Here is a 19,765-nt window from a genome sequence, read left to right on the forward strand (position 1 = left end):
TATTCGTTTGCCCCCCCAAGATTTAACATAAAATATTAGTTTTCTGCACCACCATGCCACCCCTGAAAATCCTTATAATATTTTTAATTTCCATACAAGCAGATGCACTGGGACACTACAGATTCTATTCCAAATCAAAACATTAAGAGAAATTCATCACATTTGTGTTATTCCTTTACAGGAAGTGAAGGAAAGGGAATATTAGGCTGCTCAAAAAAATAGCAGTATGAGTGGAAGAATGTTTTAAGATTTTATTTTCCTTTGAATCCTTGAACTAATATTTAGTTGTATAACCACAGTCTCTGAGAACTGCTGCGCATCTGTGCTGTATGGGGTGTATGGCACCTGCGAGCAGGTATTCCAGCCCAGGATGACTGGACCACATTCTACATTTCTTCTGCATTTCTTGGCTTTGCCTCAGAAACAGCATTTTTGATGTCAAACCACAAGTCTGCTATTGGATTAAGGTCCAGTGATTGGGCTGGCCACTCCGAAACGTCAATCTTGTTGGTCTGGAACCAAGATATTGCTCGTTTACCGGTGTGTTTGGGGTCGTTGTCTTATTGAAACACCCATTGGAAGGGCATTGCCTCTTCGGCATACGGCAACAGGACCTCTTCAGGTATTGTGAGGTATTCAAACTGATCCATGATCCCCGGTATGCGATAAATAGGCCTGCCACCGTAGCATGAGAGACACCCCCATATCGTGATGCTTGCACCACCATGCTTCACTGTCTTCACAGTGTACTGTGGCTTGATTTCAGTGTTTGGGGGACGTCTGACAAACTGTCTGCGGCCCCTAGACCCAAAAAGAACAATCTTGCTTTCATCAGACCACAAAATGTTGCGCCGTTTCTCTTTAGGCCAGTCAATGTGTTCTTTGGCAGATCGTAATCTCTTCAGCACGGCTTCCTTTCAGCAACGGGACTTTGCGGGGGCATCTTGCACATAGCTTGGCTTCACACAGGCGTCACCTGATTGTAACAGTACTTACAGGTAACCTTAGACCTACTTTGATCTTCCCGGAGCTGATCATTGGCTGAGTCTTTGCCACTTTGGCTTTTCTTCGATCCATTCGAATGGTACTTTTTCATTTTCTTCCACGTCTTTCAGGTTTTGGTTGCCGGTTTAAAGCATTTGCGATCATTTTAGCTGAGCAGCCTATCATTTTCTGCAGTTCTTTGTATGTTTTCCCCTCTCCAATCAACTTTTTAATCAAGGTACGCTGTTCTTCTGAACAATGTATGGAACGACCCATTTTACTCAGATTTTCAGAGAGACATGCACTATAACCAACATGTACAACATTTGCTGCCTTCCTTACTTAAATAAGGCCTATATTTGGCACCTGGTTTCTCACAGAACGAATGGCTTCACTAATTGAACTTCACAATGGTATTATTTTGAACACGCCCCTTTACACAGCCTGTAGTTAGAGTATGGAAGCCTGTAGTTAGAGTCTTCCTGTTCAAGTAGTGCAAATTATTTGCCATGTAGAAATATAATTTTTACCAAAAACAGTGATTTATCAGGTTCGCGATGTCGGACTGCTACTATTTTGAAAACTGAAATTTCTTATGAAGAATGCATGGGCATATTTTAAATAAAAATATAAACATAAATTAAATAAAACATTTTATTTCTGAACATTTTTGGAATTTTAATGAAGAGTGCTGTAATGAAGTGTGTTTTGCCCGAGTTTACAGGCTGTACCAGGCAGTAGCTGACATGTAGAGACAAGTTCCTGCCCTCTCACTGATATGGAAAAATGATTTTAAGGCCAGTGGAGTCCCAGTTTGCTGGCTGACTTCTGCTGAATGCTTAAGGGGGATGTTTCTGAGGCCAAGTGATACGCTTGATAAATTGTAAATAAGTCACTTGCAATATGGCACATATTGTATACTAGCATGATAGGTAAATTCTGTTTAGATATTTGAATTCAGCACAAACAACACTATAAGATCTTGATTTGTGAAACAGAAAGTAAAAATTTCTCGATCAGTGTAATAAAAAAGATTATATTTGAAATGATTAGAGATTTTTCATAATGTTACTTGGTTGAAGCTTTTACCCAAAACCACTCTTACTTTACCTAAGCAGTCTGATGTTTTTCTACATTAATTAAGGCTAGGATTCAACAGTAAGGACCTCGAACCAACAACCCTCAGGCTCCAACAATAATGACAACAGGTGACCCCTTCATCAGCATCACCCAGCAAACACTTTTTTTTTTTTACTTATTGGTAATTCTTACAGCTCTGTAACAAACAAACACACTAAATGTGAACTCAGTAAACTAGAAAGTGAGCGTTTCTTCACTGCAAGGTAACAACCCATTTTGTATATACTTCTGTTTATGGGAATGGTGATTAACTGAGGCAAATCACTTTAAAAATTGGTCCATATCCTCGTGTTGTATTCTAATTCAAAACACTTCCTTGATAAAAGTGAAAGGAAAAAATATGAGCATTATTATAGTGAATTTGGACTGCATCCCATAAGCAGAAAGCACGTTCATTACTCTTGTGCATTAGAGTAATTGAAAACACAACAGAGAGTGATATTTTAATCTGTCTGGGAGAATCAAGCTACGGCACAGTAAAGGAAAATTATAATTGCACTTAACAGATGGATGTTTGGCAGACATTACGACTCAATGCCATCTCTCTGTCTTACGTACGGTGAAATTTATATGAATGTTCTTTGCTTGGATGCCATAACTCTGACTGGAATCTGGATGTTTTCCACAGTGAAGATTTTGCCAAAAATGCAGTTTAATCACAATGAGGAGGACAGTGAAGGGAGGCTGCCCCTAGACAGACACTAGCAGACATGCATTTTATAATTTGTGAAGAGTAGTTTTGTTATTGCCTGAATGCCATTTAGTGATAAATCTGTTGCAACAGAAAAAAGAGGCAAAAATGTCAGGTAGAATAATTTATTTCACATTAATATTATCACGTCATTTGTGGAGTCATATTAAATAAGTACAGGAGAAGGTGCATATGTGTCCCAGGAGCTAATTTAAGCTCCTTGCTTGTCCTGCAGAGCAGAACTGAGCACGATTGGACCCCACCAATGCAGCAGAAGCATTTCCGCACACTGATTTACTGAGTTTAGTCTGTGCAGAGATGATTCCGATGGACTGATGGGGAGTTGGGGTGCAGCTCCGTGGCCCAAAGCCCTGTGGCGAGGGTAAATCTCACTTCGTCAAACTCTTCACCAGCTGCAATTCCTCTACTGGCTTCCACTGCTGATTGATGGTAATCAGCTACGTAACACCAGGAAGAGAGGCCAGTCAGGACACCGAGCTCCTAGCGGAGGACCTGCCCCTAAGTTACAATTCTGTATGCTTCTCTAGTAGAGCAAAGTCATTCAAGGTCGTTACTTATCGTCATGCTCATAGCATCACGTAGAGACATTTTGAGCACACAGTCATAAAGAAAACAAGCCTGAAAAAAACACTCGGCAAACAGGTGTTTAATTAAACGGCCATTACGTGCCCACATTTACCTTCTGAGGTTTGGAAGGATCCAGGCACTCCCAAGGCTCTGGGTTATTTTTCTTGTTTATGCTGAAAAAATGTTTTATCCGGTTATTTGTAAGGTCTATTCGACTCTGAAAACTGAATGTCATTTTACTAAAAGTTACAATTATTTTACAAACGCGAAAATCATTCACAGACAGTTATGGTTAATATGTAATGTACTCCGCAAGAATATATATTTTATTTATGGAATAAATAATTAATTATAAAACACCACTGAATACAACCGAAGGTTGAATTGTCTAAAAAAAGTTCCAGATTAAATGAGCGCTCTTACATTACATCTGGTTTTGTGAGTAAGAAGTAAATTGACGCGGATGTGGCTCCGGTCGCTGCAAACACCATACATCCAATCAGAGGGATCAACTAGGAAATAATTACATTCGATATAAATCAACATCAGCATCATCTCAACACTTGCGAAACCTCTAATTAAACACGATTATGGCAGAAAACTCACCTCTTTCTTTTTTCTCAACATGGCAAAAAATCCAGACATTTTGCTCCAGTGATGTGCTACAATATTCCAGTGATGTCTTTAGGGGAGAGGATTATTTTATTTAAAAAGTTAATGTCTGACAAGATGGATTTACTATAATTTAGCTCATCTGAAGATAAATACAATAACGCTTGCATTAGATATATTTTTACGAAATATTTCCTGATTTTAACAATTATTCTTAATAAATAGCTCAGGTCCCTCTAGCCACTACTTACCTACTGCTGCGTCAGGTGGCTGTGAGCGCTGCGTCCTGCTCGCGCCGCTTCCTGCTCGCGCGTGCTGATATACCGCGTCCCCGAGGTGATACGAGAGCAAAGGCACGTAGACAAGCTTCGCGTCGCATATCGAAACTTATCGGAGGAGACACATCCTCCTATTTTCAGTTAAGTCGGTCAGTGATGAACTGGTCCAGAATCGACCTCGAGCTCCCTCTTCTGGCGTCAAAGGGCACTGCACCCGAACCAGCCGCTGCGCTCATTAGCTGCATGTTTAATCACCTTACAGAAGCCTGACCGCTGTAGCAAGCATTAGTTCCGGACGGCAATTTTTTATTTTTTTTTAAATCCTTCAATCATTTCCCAATTAAAACTGCCAACTGCCGCCGATAAACTTTAAGAGAGTCCACCAAAAACAAGGTTTGTACACTACCACCTGTCAGATATGTTATAGATTTTTGTCCAAGATTTCCTTTGGTCGCCATAAATATAGTGGTGCCATAAAAGGGAATATATTTTTTATAATTTTACGTAATAACAACGAACGATCCAATTACCGTGACTTAACCAAATGTAACAAATTATTTAAAATATATTTTATGCCAATTATATTAAGGCAAAATATATGCTGGTCTCAGCGGTAAAAGTACCGTGTTATTTCATGAAGACAAAACCAACCAAATTACGCATACATGTATCATCCAACAAACATTTCGGCAGACAGAATCATAAGAGATAAAATCTTTATTATTATTATAAACATCTGCATACACCACAAATGTAAAAGGTAGCAAACGACACTCAACTCGTGAACAAATGTTTATAATGATCTAGCTGCTGGGCATTTAGGGAAGGTTTCATGCTTTGGAATGATCTCTGAAAGTATTCATGTTTTATTTTGGGGGCATCCATGCCCTCGTATTGCAAGGTCATCAGGGCTGCCTAAAAAGAACAGAAATACAAAAAAATGAGATAAATGGGTTAAAAGAACGACTAACAGCTTTTACATGAGCAAATATTTCAACCTCATCAACTAGGCGATTTAAGCTAGAACATGACTTTATAGATCCCTCATATGTAATATTAAAAAACAAATAAGCAAAGACAATAAAGATGAAGCACAGAGTGGAGTGTTGATGGTACAAACAAGGAAGAAGATGAATAATTTAGTGCAGGTGCGATTCAATACTGGTGAATCAAAGGGAGCAGGACCAGTGACCTCTAAAGTGGGTGGGGATGGGAACACAGAGCCTGTAAACATCCAAAGCAAAAGGTGACTGTGGAGGATTCCGTGAGGCCCATGGTGAATGAGATCATCATACACCGTCACGCAGGGACATGCTGCATCCCCAGGGTCTCTTTGGGTTACACTGGCCTGCGACTGGCAGTGCAGGATAAACATAAGCTCTGTGGGCATCTACACCTCATTTCTCAGATCATTAGTTGTCAATCTGAAAAATTACTTGTTTCTTTTTAAAACTATCCAACGTGAAACACCCCACAGGAAATATGCTTTTTGTAATTCTGCCCATTCGTCCATATTCTATACCCACTTGTCCTATGTCATTCTTCTGGGTTAAGTGGTCAGAAGCAAAGATTTCTTTACCTCCTTGCAAAGGTTCTCCAGGTCAGCGCCGGAAAATAAATGGGTGTGTTGAGCCAACTCTTCCAGAGACACGTCCGCCTCTAACGGCATCTTTTCCGTACAGATCTGCAGAATGGCTCGTCGTGCCTGTGAAATACACCCAGATCAACATCGGCAAAAGCCTCCCTTGAACCTGCAATCTGCTCGTATTAATCAACAAGCAGATACACTTTTAAAAGAAACATGTTGTTTGAACTGCCTACCTCCAGGTCAGGGGGTGGCACGAAGATGATCTTATCTAATCTGCCAGGTCGGAGCAGGGCAGTGTCCAAGACATCGGGTCTGTTTGACGCAGCAACTACTATGACGTCCTTGTTGCAAACTTCATGGAAGTCCATCTGAAACGTTTACAAGGTTGTACAAGGGGGACGTCAGTTTTGAAGAATGCATTGAGCAGGACCCTGCGTTACAGAAGGTAAATATCAAGAAGCTGTATTAGTGCGAAAGCATTCTTCTAATGGCACGTCTGGTGGAAGTCACACGGTCACCTGCTGCTCTGGGCAGAGATCGATGGAGCCTCCTGTGAGACACAGCTGCCGCTCTGAGCCCCTCCTCTCCACGGCCTTCAGCCCAACGCCATCCATCTCATTCAGAAGCACAGAGAGCACCCTTGCCTGGACACTGTGAGCTGTGCTGTCCTCTCGGGAGCCGAAGAGGGTGTCAATTTCATCCAGAAAAAGGATGGATGGGGCACAGGCTCTAGCTTGACGAAAAAGCTGTAGAGATATTAATTGTAGATATTACAGAGATATTACACATTGTTCACATTAACAGTAACCTAAGAAATGTAAACGTTAGCTACTACTTAATTGAATACGGTCAAAGATGCCCAGAAGGTCATCTGATGTCAGAGGTCAAAATTGTAAAGAGCAGCAGACCTGAGCCAGAATCTTTTCAGAATCCCCAACAAATGGGGAAAAGAGATCAGCGCCGCTGACAGACAGGAACGCGCAGTGGGTGGAGCTAGCCGCAGCCTTCACCAGTGTGGTCTTGGCACACCCTGGGGGGCCGTACAGCAGAATGCCTCGTGGGCGTGGCAGACCAAGTCGCACAAATGCCTCAGGAAACTTCATCGGCCATTCAATACTCTTCCAGAAGACAAGAGCATGCACATATGTAAGAATACAGTGCAACAATGTTAAACAGAGATTAACGCCTTCCAAGGACATTAATCATTCACAATTAATTTTAATTACCTAAACATTGTTTATTGATTAATTCATTTTATTAGCTTATATGTGCCCTTGAGAGGTAAACTGGGCTATCCCACAAAAACAAAGTTTTGAGAAAATGACCTCCAAAGTTGAAATTTTTTTTAGAAAAATCAGTGTGCCTATATCCTACAATTGATATATATCATAGGTAGCACAGAGGTATGACTTAGATAATAACAACTTATCCAATTGAAAATATTAAATAAAAAGGGGGTAGGGGTCAAAAATGTGGGATAGCCCACTTCACCTCTCAAGGGCACATATATAAACATTATATATTGTTTTAGCTTAAAGGGTTTCATGTAGAACATGCTGCTTCAATACCTGTTTCATTTTTAGTTTGACATCCTCCAAACCACCTATTTGGTCCCAGCTGAGAGGCTTAAACTCAGTCAGACCGATGCTGCTCCTCAGACAGGATGGCTGGACCTTTTTGAGGGCCTCCAGAAAGTGCTGCATGTCCAAAGAATAACTGTCAGCGCCCTGCAGAGGAAGATCAGAGGTCAGCAGCAGTCATATTCATAGCATCGTCATATTAACAACCCGTGCATCTGTTAAGGAGACAGAGCCTGTGTCCTCCTTGGCCTGCCTGGCAGTTTGCGTGGTACCTGCGAGCCCCGGAGGACGGCGTGCAAAGCTGCTTCCCTGCAGAGGGCGCTCAAGTCGGCTCCCACGAAACCTGTGGTCATCTCTGCTAACGTGACCAAATCCACATCGCTGGACAGGGTCATTTTTGAGCCCAGCAACTCTAAAATAGATTTTCTCTGATGAAGCGTAGGCACACCAATGATGACCTAGGCAATTAAAACAAAAAAACCCCGTCGCATCATAAAGTCATTTGTGAGAATGACAATATTTACAACATTGCAACAAAACAAAAAATGTTTTCACCTCTCTGTCAAATCTGCCAGGTCTCCTCAAGGCAGGATCTAAAGCATCTGGTTGGTTAGTTGCTCCAATGACAACAAAATGCTGTTCTCTGCCAATACCATCCATCAGAGTCAACAGCTGTGCCACAATTCTGTTCTCAGGTGCATTGCTTGAACTGGCCCTCTTTGGGCATAAGGAATCAATTTCATCAATGAACAGAACACACGGACCTTCAGAAGAAGCCTCTTTAGCTTGCAGAAACACACCCCTTAGATTTTCTTCACTCTCTCCCGGCCTTGAACCAAGAATCACAGGCCCACTTATTGTGACCAAGGAAGCACCGACCTCTTGAACCACGCTCCTTACCAGCATGGTCTTGCCAACCCCTGGAGGTCCAATAAGTAACACATTTTTAGGATGGGAAAGGCCCAGCTTCTGCAATGTCTTTGGATAGAGAAGTGGTAAATTAAGAATTTCCTTAAGTGAAGCAAACACTTCCTCCATCCCTCCTAAACTGATGCTAGACATCTTGAATTGCTGACTTTTATATCTATTGTGAGTCTGTACCTGCTGTATGCTGATGCTGGTTTTAGCGGTGATAAGACCTCCATCACTGGAGCTCGGATCTAAACACTCAATAACAACCAACTGAATTGGAGTTTCTAGATGACTCACGCTTACAATGTGCTTCTCCGACACGTAAGTGCCTTTGAGCATATCTTTAACCAGGTCGTGAATTAAATTGGGTGATAAGCTGTTCTTGAACTCCATCGTTTTAAGAACAATTTTAATTATCACATTCTTCAGTTTCGGGCAAGTTAGCGCTGTCATTTGGCTTCGGCTAACAGAGAAGTTTCTGTGAGAAAGCGGGATGAAGGCTGCTGTGGCACATTTATTGTCGAACTGCAAAAATCCCTCAGCAAGATCACTTCTTGGCCATGCCGTACACAAACAATCGCCTCCTGGAGTCGTAATTAGAACAGGAGATCCAATCTTCAGCCCTAGATATGCCATCAACATCGGCCCCATTCTGCATCTTTGTGTTCCTATGTCAGGTGGATCCAAAGGAAGAACCTTCAAACTGATGTCCTCCATGGAAAAAGGTTCACTGCATTAATTATGAAAAGAATGAATTACCCCCAAACATAGTGTTCTATAACCAAAATAATGCAAACCGCTACACGCGTTCATCTTTAAGCTATCCCTACTGACAACGTTTATGTACTAATGTAAACAGCCATGCGTTTCTAGCAGAATGAACTGGCCAACCATAAGCTTAACCATGATTTTTTGGTAAAATTTCACAATTGTATATTTATATTACAAAATTGCAAGCCAATTAAATACAATTTATATCACACTTACTGCGATATTACTGTTTAGGACCGTAAAGTTTGTACCGAAAAAGAAATATAATATAAAAAACAATACCTTGAAACCGTACAGTTATGGACGGCCAACTTTTTATTTCCGATTGGTCCTTCACTTCTCGCGATGTCTAATTTGAACCCCATTCACGTCTTCGCGCGGAATGTACAGTGGAGGTGATTGTAATGAAGGTTATTGTGGAAAGTATACTTCTTATTAAATGGCATTACTTTTTGTAACAGACTTCAACGAAATCGGAGCCCGTTTAATCAGTGAATATCATCGAAACCACTTCATGACAACCAAAAAGTTTTACAATATGAATAGTTAGGTAAATATGTAATTGTACTATTTAAGTTTTAAACACGAACACTACTTCAGGTAAAGAAAATTACAAAGATTACTGCCAACGACATATTTCTTTCCAGTGACTCCGAACTGAGCTGCGCTGTACTACATTCGAAAGGGAATTTTAATTTAAATACATATCCATACGACATGTTTCTAAACCGGTGGTGCAGTGGTTAACACTGTCGCCTCACACATCTGGGACCTGGTTCGAATCTCCCCCGGGTTACTGTGAGCGGAGTTCATATGTTTTCCCCGTGTCGTCGTGGGGACCCTAAATAGGACTAAGCAGTAGGAAGTGACATGATTTATATTTTGCAAACAAACAAGTATTTGAGAGTACAATATGTTGAAGTTACCAAAGCGTCACCTGCCTGGCAAGATTAGTTGTACATAGAGAAACATCTGGACTCTCAGGTTTCTCAGTCTGAAAATAAGACCGAATGACGAAAAGCTACATTCCCGTGGTACGTTGGCGCCATCTAACGGCTACTAGCAGTGTCGTTTTAGATAGAAAAAAGTATTGCAAGTAAATAAAAAAAATACATAAATAAATATAAACATTAGTATGACCACACACTTATTGAGATGACTGACCCACAATATTAGGAATAAGTTAGGTAAGAATTAGATACTATTATGACCATGTACTGTGATGACAGAATCATAAGCTAAATAGGTAATTAATAAGTACATAAATTAATCCAGGTTTTGCCTCTATACATTTACAGTTCCATCGGAACTCTCAAGAGAATTCCTCAGAAATCTAGGCACGTATTATTAAAATGCTTGCGGATCATACTTAGAATCATTTATTTATTTTATGTATAAATTCACAGTGTTCCTGTTATGTTTAATAAACCAATAAGTAAATGTACTTAAATAGAATTGCAAAAATAATATAGGTTTATTGTTACTGATGGACTGTTGGGGGGGGATGTTGGAATATAATTGGACTGGGCTGGGTTGGGGGCCCAGTGTGATCGGCCTTCATGGGGTCCAAAACCATGGGGTTTGCCATTAGATTTTTGTTTATTAACCATACTTATTTCACCTTTACTCCAGTACATATCGTCAAGGTTAAAACAGGACTGGCAGGACTGCAAATTACTGATTCGTGCAGTAACTGTCTGATTGCTTTACTTTCTTCACTTTCTGTCTCCAAAAGTGCCAAATCCCATCAAAGTGTGTGGATATTGTAATCAGGGACTGGGCGCATCAATAAACCAGGTCCTTCGCAGCTACAGAAACAAGGTGGTGTTACGGTAAAGAGGTTTGGGGTTTGGAAGAGAATGTCTGGGCAGGAAACCGAAATGCTTCACATTCTCTTCTTAGCGCTTTCTTGTGCAGGGTGAAAGTATCTAAGTCACTTGCAGTGTGGTATCAAAACAGGGTACTGACCACTGAAATTAATACTGAAACCAAATAAACTAAACTGAAACTAGAAAACAAGACTGAATCTATTTGTACATTCTTAAAAGAAACAAATTGAAGTAAAACTGAACAACAAAATGAAAAACCAAATAGTTATAAAAGACTAATGCAAATTTGAAAACTATTATAACCCTGGTACATGTGAGAAAATGTGATAAGATAATATACTGTCAAGGTGCTGCTATGTCTGGATCATCTCTAGTCGACAAAACAATAGCTGAATAGCCCAGCTGACTCATATGTTTTCCTTCTTTTTAATGGATCCTTGAGGTTAGGGTGGATTACATTGGGTTACATTTATTTAATATTAAAAGATAAAGTTGAAGATTGCCAGTGATGCCACAATATAATTTAGAATACTGATTTCCATTGTTATTCTTGCTGGTAGATAAACTTGTGTGTATAAAAACGTGCATCTATTCCAACCATTTAAGTTCTCTGTTATAGCCACATTCCCCCCAGAATGTTCAGATGCCAAGAGGGGCTGATTCAGTGTGAGCTGTAACCTGGACACCATACTAGTGGGTGAGGTAGGTAATACAACAGGTTTTCCATAAAGTTAGAAAGATTGAGTTTTATCAATGATGCATTACGAATTAATGTACATTGCACTTATATACTAGTGTAATTCTGGCAAGTGGTATCACATTGTAGTCTCGATGCCTAGATTAGCTGTCTATTGTAGTCATAGGCGTAAATTATGGGGGGATGGGGGGGTTATAGCCCCCCCCCCCCCCCCAATAAATCAAAACCATGGGGCCGTGGTTGTATTTTGTATTAGCTGCAGCTAATACAACCCCTGCCCCCCAAATCCAGCCAAAGTTACGTCCTTGAAAGTAGCAGACGTCCAAAAATACTTGCCCAAGGAAACAATTTTAGGATAATTGGTTCCGTTACCCTGCAAAAGGTGCTGCCTTTATTTTTTACCCCTGCCCTTATCTTCAGTGCCACATTTTACTCACTCACATAATTATTAAATGTTTAACTTCTTAAATAACTACATTTCTGTAGTCTACTGGTTAAAATACATAATAGGTTCAGTTGCCAGTTGCTTCCTCTACTCTCTTATTCACTTTTTGAGGTTGGGGATATTGAGTTTGTAATTATTAGGCTCACCATTAATAATAAAGTGCGAAAACCGACCGCACGAATTCAGGATCGCGTTTAAACACTGAGCTGCACTGTTTTTGACGTTTTCATAGCGTCAGATATCGTTTAAGCTGCAGTGAGACTCGCCATCGGACGAGGGCGATACACAAGTACATACAACCATGAACACGCCGCAACACTTTCAGTACTGAGATCTGAACGGAGAGAATAGAAACGGCCTATGACGCCAGTGTGATATTCTTAAGGACACATCTAGGCCACAGCAGAACGTAAAAATGTCACTTAGATAGAAAACTCATTTGCTGGTAAAAGGCATAACAAGATGGTTACTCTGCTGTTTCCGATATTAACTGTAATTTATATAATTAAATAATGATTATAAATAATGCGATGTCGAGGTGATAATCCACAGAGTGAAAATGCTTTATATCTTATATGTTCTTATTTGTGTCTGTAAGCATTTGAATGAATACATTTAGAGTTATTGATTTTTTTTTTTGCAAATCGCTTTAAGTGAAACGTCCCTGAAATAAAAAGACAACAACAATGCATCATAATATACATGTACTAAACCCATGTTTCTATGGCAACCAGGACATCTTAAAACTCATATAGAAGTCAAAGATTGCTGTCATTGTACAACTGCTCATGGGACGAATGCGAAATGCGTAGCGCACAGCTCACGTTACATTCGATCGCTTTCCTTTATGCTTCTGTTCTGATAACTGGAGCTTTGCGTATAGCTGATGAAAACACACTATGCTTATGCACGCGTGTATATGTACACTATGATCGATAAGCACTACATGTGAGACCACGGCCTCATAGTTATCTATCCAAAGCCGCATGTCGAATTACAGGCAAAGACTGGTGCGTTTTGGCCACGGTGACAGCAGACATCATTAGATGCAGACAATAAACTAAGGCTCTCTGCTTTGATATATTGTCTGGTTCATCAAACTATGTTGCTGCGGCTAGCGGTTACCATAGAAACCGTCTCTTCGCTATATGTACACCCAAAAACGGTCTTTGGCTGGGATGACTCCCGAACTGGGCGTCATGGTTCGCCAGTCCCAGAGTTTTGGGTTTTCTCAGACCCTATAGGGCACTTGGTGTCCTTAAGGTGATAAAACTATCAGGTTGAGCACGTTTGATTGAATGAATGGCGATCGAATTATAGCGCACCTTTGCTTATAAGATAGCGGGTGATATTTAACCAGGATAAATGTTGCAACAGATATGAATAAACATAAAGGCGAGTGTCTCGGAAATGCAATTATCCCTCTAAAGTATCAAAATTAATCCATAAAGACAAAAGTAACTATCCAGACTATCAGCAAGAAATGAAATGCGAGGAGGAGCCTTATGAGACACTTTCGCTTTAGTTTCGGAAAGACGCAAACGAAAGACGTGAACCTCGCGCACGTCAACGCACGTGTGTCTTGCGTGGAAATTGTGCTTTTTTTGCTGCGACTGGTTTTACTGCTCAGATACCAAGGTTGCCGCTGGTGAAGCACAGCCCATGGGCGCGGGTGGAAAGTGACCCGAGGACTGATTGCGGCGCAGTGATGGGTGAGGGAGTGCCGGGGCAGGGACGCCTTCTGCAGGGACGCGGCGCCGCTGCACTCCACTGCGGTCTGCTGCAGCCGCGGCTGTAGAATGGGACGGACGTCCACCTTTGCCTCTGATTTTGTAAGTATCAAAGTGTCGTGTTTTCACACCATAATCGACGCGCCTTTGCCCATCTGCTGGCCCTATTGCGGCGAATCTCTCCCCACTTTGCAGTACAGCGTTCTCATTTCTCCACATTAACGACAGATCTTGCGCTGGCGGTGAATTGTGCAACCGCTAAAGAGAATTTCTCATGACTTTTTATATTTAACAACACGGAACAAAAAGAAGAAGGAAAAAGACATTCCGTTAGTCGCATGATCTGGATGTGTGATATGATCTCAGATACTTGCACCCTAAACGTTACAGAGGAGACCAGCAACCGTGGTAATTGTAGATTGCTTGTTATTATCGACTAAGAATGTATTTCATTTCCAGTCGAGACGTATGTTTCATTCAATTTAGTACCTTAACATTTCGTAACTCACTCGTATTCGTTTTGTTCTGCCGATAACATTTACACCTGCGAGTTTTTTTCCCACGACCAACTTCCATGATGCAATCAGTGTTTGATTCGACTTAAAACTGAAGTGATGCTATTTGTACGTTTCTTTTAAACGCTGTATTTCCTGTTGCAGATATTGAACCATTTGTCACCGCTGCATGCGTTTGAACAACTGGAATGACATCTGTCCAGAGAAGGCGTATTCTTTCAGGTAAATGAATGGTTATACACCAAGTCTTTTATACTCGTTTATTTTTCAGGTTTTTGTTGCTATAAAAAATGGGTAAATGAAGTGTGCTGACGCCGTGACACCAGTGTACTGTAGGATAAGCAGATGAATGACATCGCTTTACACTTGCATCTAACGCATGAAGGCCTCTGCAAGCTCAGTTTGCTTCATGTGGGTATCAGCTTGTCATCTGTCATGGTGGTTAGCATCACTATACTGTTACCATACCATACAACGGACTGAGACCCCTGATTTTGAATCGCAAAACTGAGCAAGGTGATCAGGAGTTCCTTAACACTCAGTTATGTGGCATGACATTCTAAGGACAAGATGGTCATATTACTAAGAGAAACTAATGGACTGTCAGGATGCAGTAGGTGGGCAGTGTCTCTCAGGCACATCAAGGCACATGCAAGCGGTACTTGTATTAATATCCATCCATCCATCCATCCATAATCTGTTCGTTCATTCATTAATCTCCCAACCGCTCAGATATTTGTTTGTATTGAGTAACTGCAATTGAAAATCTAGTTATTTAATCTGCACATTCATTCCAAATACAGTAGTATTTTATTATTTGTCATTATTGGTCAAAAACTTTTGAAATAGCATTTTAAGGATGACAAAAGCTTTCTATGCGCCTTATTGGTTGCATTATCCTTTAGCGTGTTTCCTTTTTAATGGGCATCACATGTATACATTTGCAGACTTTAAAACCCACCAGAGATGCAGCGTGATGCACCGATAATGCAGATTGCAATCAGAAGCAATTTTTTTTTTTAGTGGTCATTGGGGATCTGTCCTGCTGCGGACGCAGTAGAACTGCGTGTAAAACTGTTATGCATGGCTGATTCCCCCCCCCCCCCATTATAATTATATAAGGTGTAAATGAACATGGAAAGATGTCATATGATAACCGTTGTTGGCCAGTCCTTGTAGGAGGCTGAGACCAAGTAACAGCTTCCAGCAGAATTCCCAGTTGAAGGAGCTGAGTTCTGAGCTCCTCTGGGTTTTAATTAAGGATGTTTGGAAAGTGCAGAGTGTGCGTGAGACTGCAGAGTGGATATTGGCTGTGCTGAAAGCACAGGGAGGGCAGCATTTAAGAACGACTAAGCGCAGTCTGGCCGTAAGCTGCATCACAGCTTCTACAACCAGAGGTGCTTTGGCGACATCAAAGTTGATAATGCTTATGAAATGTAATTTTTTATTATTGCGCTTTATAATGTAATATTTTGCTTATAAGATCTCCCTAAAATTTGATATATAGCATTGAAATACATGCAATGAATTTCTGTTTGTATGGCCAATAAGAAGGTTGGAGAAATGAGCAATGAGATAAACTTTCTTTAACCACGATAGAACAGGCTGTATATCTGAGTGTTATGGTTTATGGAGTAAAATTTTGCGAAGCCCGTTTAAGGGCCGGCTTGTGTATCTGTTGTGTTGTGGTGGTTAGTTAATGATGATGATAAATGAAATTCGGCGTGACATGGCTTTCACACCAGAAGCTGGATTCTGACTATGAATGATGGGTTGCTGTCCTGGATGAGAAGCTCAGTGGCATGATCTCACAACATGGTCTGTTTAGGCAGTCAGATGTAACCCTCAGCACAATCTACTGTAAACGCAAGTTCATGAGTGCCAGCTTGGCCATTTCAAAAGATCTCTTAATGTCACCACAGTAACCATCCCATAAACCAATGCATTTTGGGACTCAACCACTACCCACCTTGTTTTGCAAATGATTAATTAAGGTGAAATTTAACCTATAAATGGAATGACTGAGACGTCCCCGAGGAGAGCTTTGGGAACTGAAGCGGTGTTCATCTAGATTTCAGTAACTTTTTGGAGAAAACGAGGATTTCCATCCATCCATCCATCCATCCATCCATCCATCCATCCATCCATCCATCCATCCATTTTCTGTAACCTCCTGTCCTCTTCAGGGTTGCGGGGGGTCCTCCAGGTTTGGGGAGCCTAACCCGGAGGCTATGTGCACAAGAGAAGAATTTCTTATGACTTTTAATTGTGTTAATTTCCACATGTTCTAATGTTTTGGGTTTTTCTAAACAAATATACTCTTAATACTACATTAGCATTATTGGAACTATGCAAGTACGACGCAGGAGTTTCCGCAAACCATAGTTCAAACTACGGAGGTAACGACACTGCGAACTTACGTAGTACGATGCATCGTTAAGCTACACAGGTGTTTCCCAAAACCACTTTAGTAGAAGCTTTGTTCCGGGTGACAACGTCATTGATGGTGGAAAATGCAGTCGATGGAGGGTAGACGCCATCTAAGTAAGCTGAAAATATTAAATAATCTCGCTGTACAAACATCAGTAATGTCAAGTGCTTCGAAAATGTAGTTGTAAGAGTACTTTTTATCTACTTCTCTGTTCATGAGTATGAAACGATTTCAGAGGATGTTGTTTATCCAACTTGTTTGTGTTTTATGGTAGAATTCATTACATAAATAAATATATATTTAGGGTTGCATGATTATGACATCGCAATATCACAATATCAGAGTAATATTGCAATATTTATAAAACCGAATACAAGATTAAGTTACCTGAAATAAGCTATTGCCAAATAGAACTTACTGTATGTAACAGCAGAGTGTGTCTAGTTTATAAGCGCTTATAGTGTGATTAAAATAAAAATAAAATAAATGTTATTACAGATAGAGCCAATGTCACTAAATGCATTATAGCCTAAGACTCAATAGTCCCTGCTGTACATGAAGCATCATACAAGTATATTATGATTATATTACCTTCATGTATCCGTAGCTGCGAAGGACCTGGTTTATTGATGCGCCCAGTCACTAATTACAATATGCACACACCTGATGGGATTTGGCACTTTTGGAGAAAGTAAAGTCTACCTATGTGTCCCCCAGTGAAAAGCCCTAGGGGGGTAGTGGTTAGAGAGGGAGGGGGATTATTTATAAAAAAAGTAAAGTAAAGCAATGAGATGGTTATTGTCCAAAGAATGCTGAAACAAAATTCAGTAGACCAATTTCAAAAACTCCCATTACACTCAAAATGCCAAAATCGATAACTTTTCACTCAACACTGAATGTGTGACAGATTCTCGCAGTAGTTTGCGATTCCACCAGCCCCGATTTAACCTTGGCGATATGTACAGGAGTAAAGGAGAAATAAGTGTCATTAATAAACATAAATCTCACGGCAAACCATTAAACAAAGCTTGGTAACTGCAACAGTCTCATATTTTGACAAATGGAGTACATTTTCACTTACATATACTTACTTATAACCACACAGCACACGCGTGTGTCTTTGAAGAATGAAGAACGAAGAAAATGCACAGTGGCTCTCCCTAGAAAATACTTAATCTCTCCGTTCTGGATCACGGTTATTAATAATTTTTTGGGATCCTAATGAATCCTTTATGTTTGTCGTGAACACTGTTAGTGAAGCTAAAAACACCACACGCAGCCTTGACCGGCCCATAAAAACAGTTATACACGAGTACCTTGGTCAGACGAGAAATGCACCAACATGGCGGATAACAGTCTTGGCTTTCTGTGGGCGGTATGCTGTCATGTGAATTGCAACTCAACCGCAGTGCAAATTGAGGGCGTGAAAATGAAACCGAAGGCGATTTTACCAGCATTTCTATTTCGTTTTAGTTAGTGTTGCATTATTTATTTTAGTTTTTATTTAGCTTTCTTTTGTTTTGAAATTTAATATTTATTTTTTAGATATTTTAAAATATTCCGATTTAAGACATCATTTTTCCGCTCCTAGTTTCAGTTTTCGTTAAGTATAATAACCCTGGTTTGAATTTCCCAAAAAATGTTGTTTGGCATTTCAGTACTAGCACTATGTGGTAGCTAAATTTTTTTAAAACTTGTATTATCTTTCTTATAATCATAATCCATCTTCTAATCGCTTATCCTTCGTCACAGTATTGTGGGGGGGGGGGGTTTGCTAGAGTCTTTCCATGGCTGCATACGGCACAAGGCCATGGTACTTTCTCACAGTCAATGGGTGCATGTCAAAGGAAGCCTCCATGATGTAGGGAAAACATGTGGACTTCAGAGCTCAAACTCTGGAGGTGTCGTGTCAGCGCTTCCCACTGTGCCAGCCAGCTGTCAAGATATGGAGGCTAAAGGGCTACGCTAACATATCAGTAGACTGCGGTTAGTTCATTTTTAATGGGATTACTGCGATAAGAGCTCATCTTTTTAAGTTTTGACACTTGGGTGTTACTGAGGCTCCGTCGGAAGCACTGCTACCTCACACCTCTGCTGTTTGACCGTTGAATAGCCCTTCTGCACTCTGTGTGCAGTTTGCATGTTCTCCTGCTGTCGTGCGGATTCTCTCCCGGCATCCCGGCCAGGTCATCCCCCGGCCTTATACCATGTGCTCCCTGGGACGGCCCCCTCCACCAGGACCTGAAATGTGGATGGATTGATTCTAACGAATGTTACTGGTCTGTATGCTAACAGTTAATGAAGTATTCCGTGTGATTTTTTTTTTTGCTGATTTTTGCAGAGAGGCCCGTAGACTTCGCCAGGAGTCCCCTGGTGCTATGAGGCATTGTGAGAAGAGTCGACACGCTGGTAAGATCAAAGGTTTTACCTCTGTCTTCTTGTCGCTGAGCTGTGTGTCACAGCTTCAGTGTGGGACTTGAATTAAAAGGCCGGCAGTTGGAACCTCGCCTTACTTTTCTGCCGAGTGTGGCTGGGGTGTGAGGGCGTCGCACGGGGTCCATGGGAGCCACGGTGCAGAAAAGGGCCCGTTCTTATCGCCATGGCATTGTGGTCTGCGCACTCTGTGCAGGCTGACGACGCCCTCCTCTGTGTACGCTGCCATGCGAAAAAGGTGCAATTGGCTTTAAAACTACAAAATATAAAAATTGATATTCACGATTTAAATAGTTAAAGATAAAATTCACCTTTTTTGATTTGAACATGCCTTGATCATGTTTCAGATTTAATTAATCAGTGTGTCTAAAAAGCTATATTTTGTTTTTTTTTTCTGCAGTGCTTTGTGTAATTGATTTTGAAGAAATACACTCTCCAAAAGCAATACAGAATACACTATAAGCGTATGTCTGATGTGCATTTCTAAAAATGAGCTGACGTGATTAAGTACGTGAGAAGAATGTGACCGTTCACCTCACAG

The 19,765-nt window shown here is 40.8% G+C and overlaps 3 protein-coding genes across 4 annotated transcripts in view; 1 reads left to right on the plus strand and 2 right to left on the minus strand.

Annotated features, from left to right (window-relative positions):
• Window positions 1-2,926: 2,926 nt before the first annotated feature.
• LOC125751770 (normal mucosa of esophagus-specific gene 1 protein-like) lies at window positions 2,927-4,438 on the minus strand. The gene is made up of 5 exons (XM_049031031.1): window positions 4,267-4,438; window positions 4,010-4,085; window positions 3,827-3,915; window positions 3,516-3,576; window positions 2,927-3,273 (listed from the first exon to the last, which is right to left on the minus strand). Exons 2-5 carry the CDS (start codon window positions 4,046-4,048, stop codon window positions 3,205-3,207), a joined length of 258 nt encoding a protein of 85 aa, XP_048886988.1. The 5' UTR covers window positions 4,049-4,085; window positions 4,267-4,438; the 3' UTR covers window positions 2,927-3,204.
• Window positions 4,439-4,995: 557 nt separating this feature from the next.
• On the minus strand, window positions 4,996-9,261 carry spata5l1 (spermatogenesis associated 5-like 1). Its single transcript, XM_048969432.1, has 8 exons — window positions 8,017-9,261; window positions 7,734-7,919; window positions 7,450-7,608; window positions 6,790-6,999; window positions 6,400-6,627; window positions 6,115-6,249; window positions 5,873-5,998; window positions 4,996-5,208 (listed from the first exon to the last, which is right to left on the minus strand). Exons 1-8 carry the CDS (start codon window positions 9,088-9,090, stop codon window positions 5,068-5,070), a joined length of 2,259 nt encoding a protein of 752 aa, XP_048825389.1. The 5' UTR covers window positions 9,091-9,261; the 3' UTR covers window positions 4,996-5,067.
• Window positions 9,262-13,355: 4,094 nt separating this feature from the next.
• atp8b4 (ATPase phospholipid transporting 8B4) overlaps window positions 13,356-19,765 on the plus strand; it is a 31,871-nt gene continuing 25,461 nt past the window's right edge. The window contains exons 1-3 of one of the 2 annotated variants that reach the window (XM_048969286.1): window positions 13,356-13,947; window positions 14,505-14,582; window positions 19,133-19,200. The gene's annotated coding sequence lies outside the window, so the exon portion shown is untranslated. Of the gene's footprint in view, window positions 13,948-14,117; window positions 14,254-14,504; window positions 14,583-19,132; window positions 19,201-19,765 lie in introns of those variants that run through there. The other variant, XM_048969287.1, reaches the window with a different exon arrangement.

The sequence above is a fragment of the Brienomyrus brachyistius genome, chromosome 11 (assembly GCF_023856365.1).
Source record: "Brienomyrus brachyistius isolate T26 chromosome 11, BBRACH_0.4, whole genome shotgun sequence".
Lineage (NCBI taxonomy): Eukaryota > Metazoa > Chordata > Actinopteri > Osteoglossiformes > Mormyridae > Brienomyrus > Brienomyrus brachyistius.

Bases quoted from the DNA above. Each gene is read 5' to 3' on its own strand.
- LOC125751770 (XM_049031031.1), bottom strand. From the start codon at position 4,048: ATGTCTGGATTTTTTGCCATGTTGAGAAAAAAGAAAGAG. The intron at 3,916-4,009 runs GTGAGTTTTCTG...ATTATTTCCTAG, and splicing joins TGTTGAGAAAAAAGAAAGAG to TTGATCCCTCTGATTGGATG. The intron at 3,274-3,515 runs GTAAATGTGGGC...GGTGTTACGTAG, and splicing joins ATCCTTCCAAACCTCAGAAG to CTGATTACCATCAATCAGCA.
- spata5l1 (XM_048969432.1), bottom strand. From the start codon at position 9,090: ATGGAGGACATCAGTTTGAAGGTTCTTCCTTTGGATCCACCTGACATA. The intron at 6,250-6,399 runs GTGACCGTGTGA...TAAACGTTTCAG, and splicing joins ATCTCTGCCCAGAGCAGCAG to ATGGACTTCCATGAAGTTTG. The intron at 5,209-5,872 runs GTAAAGAAATCT...TGTTCTTTTTAG, and splicing joins TGGAGAACCTTTGCAAGGAG to GCAGCCCTGATGACCTTGCA.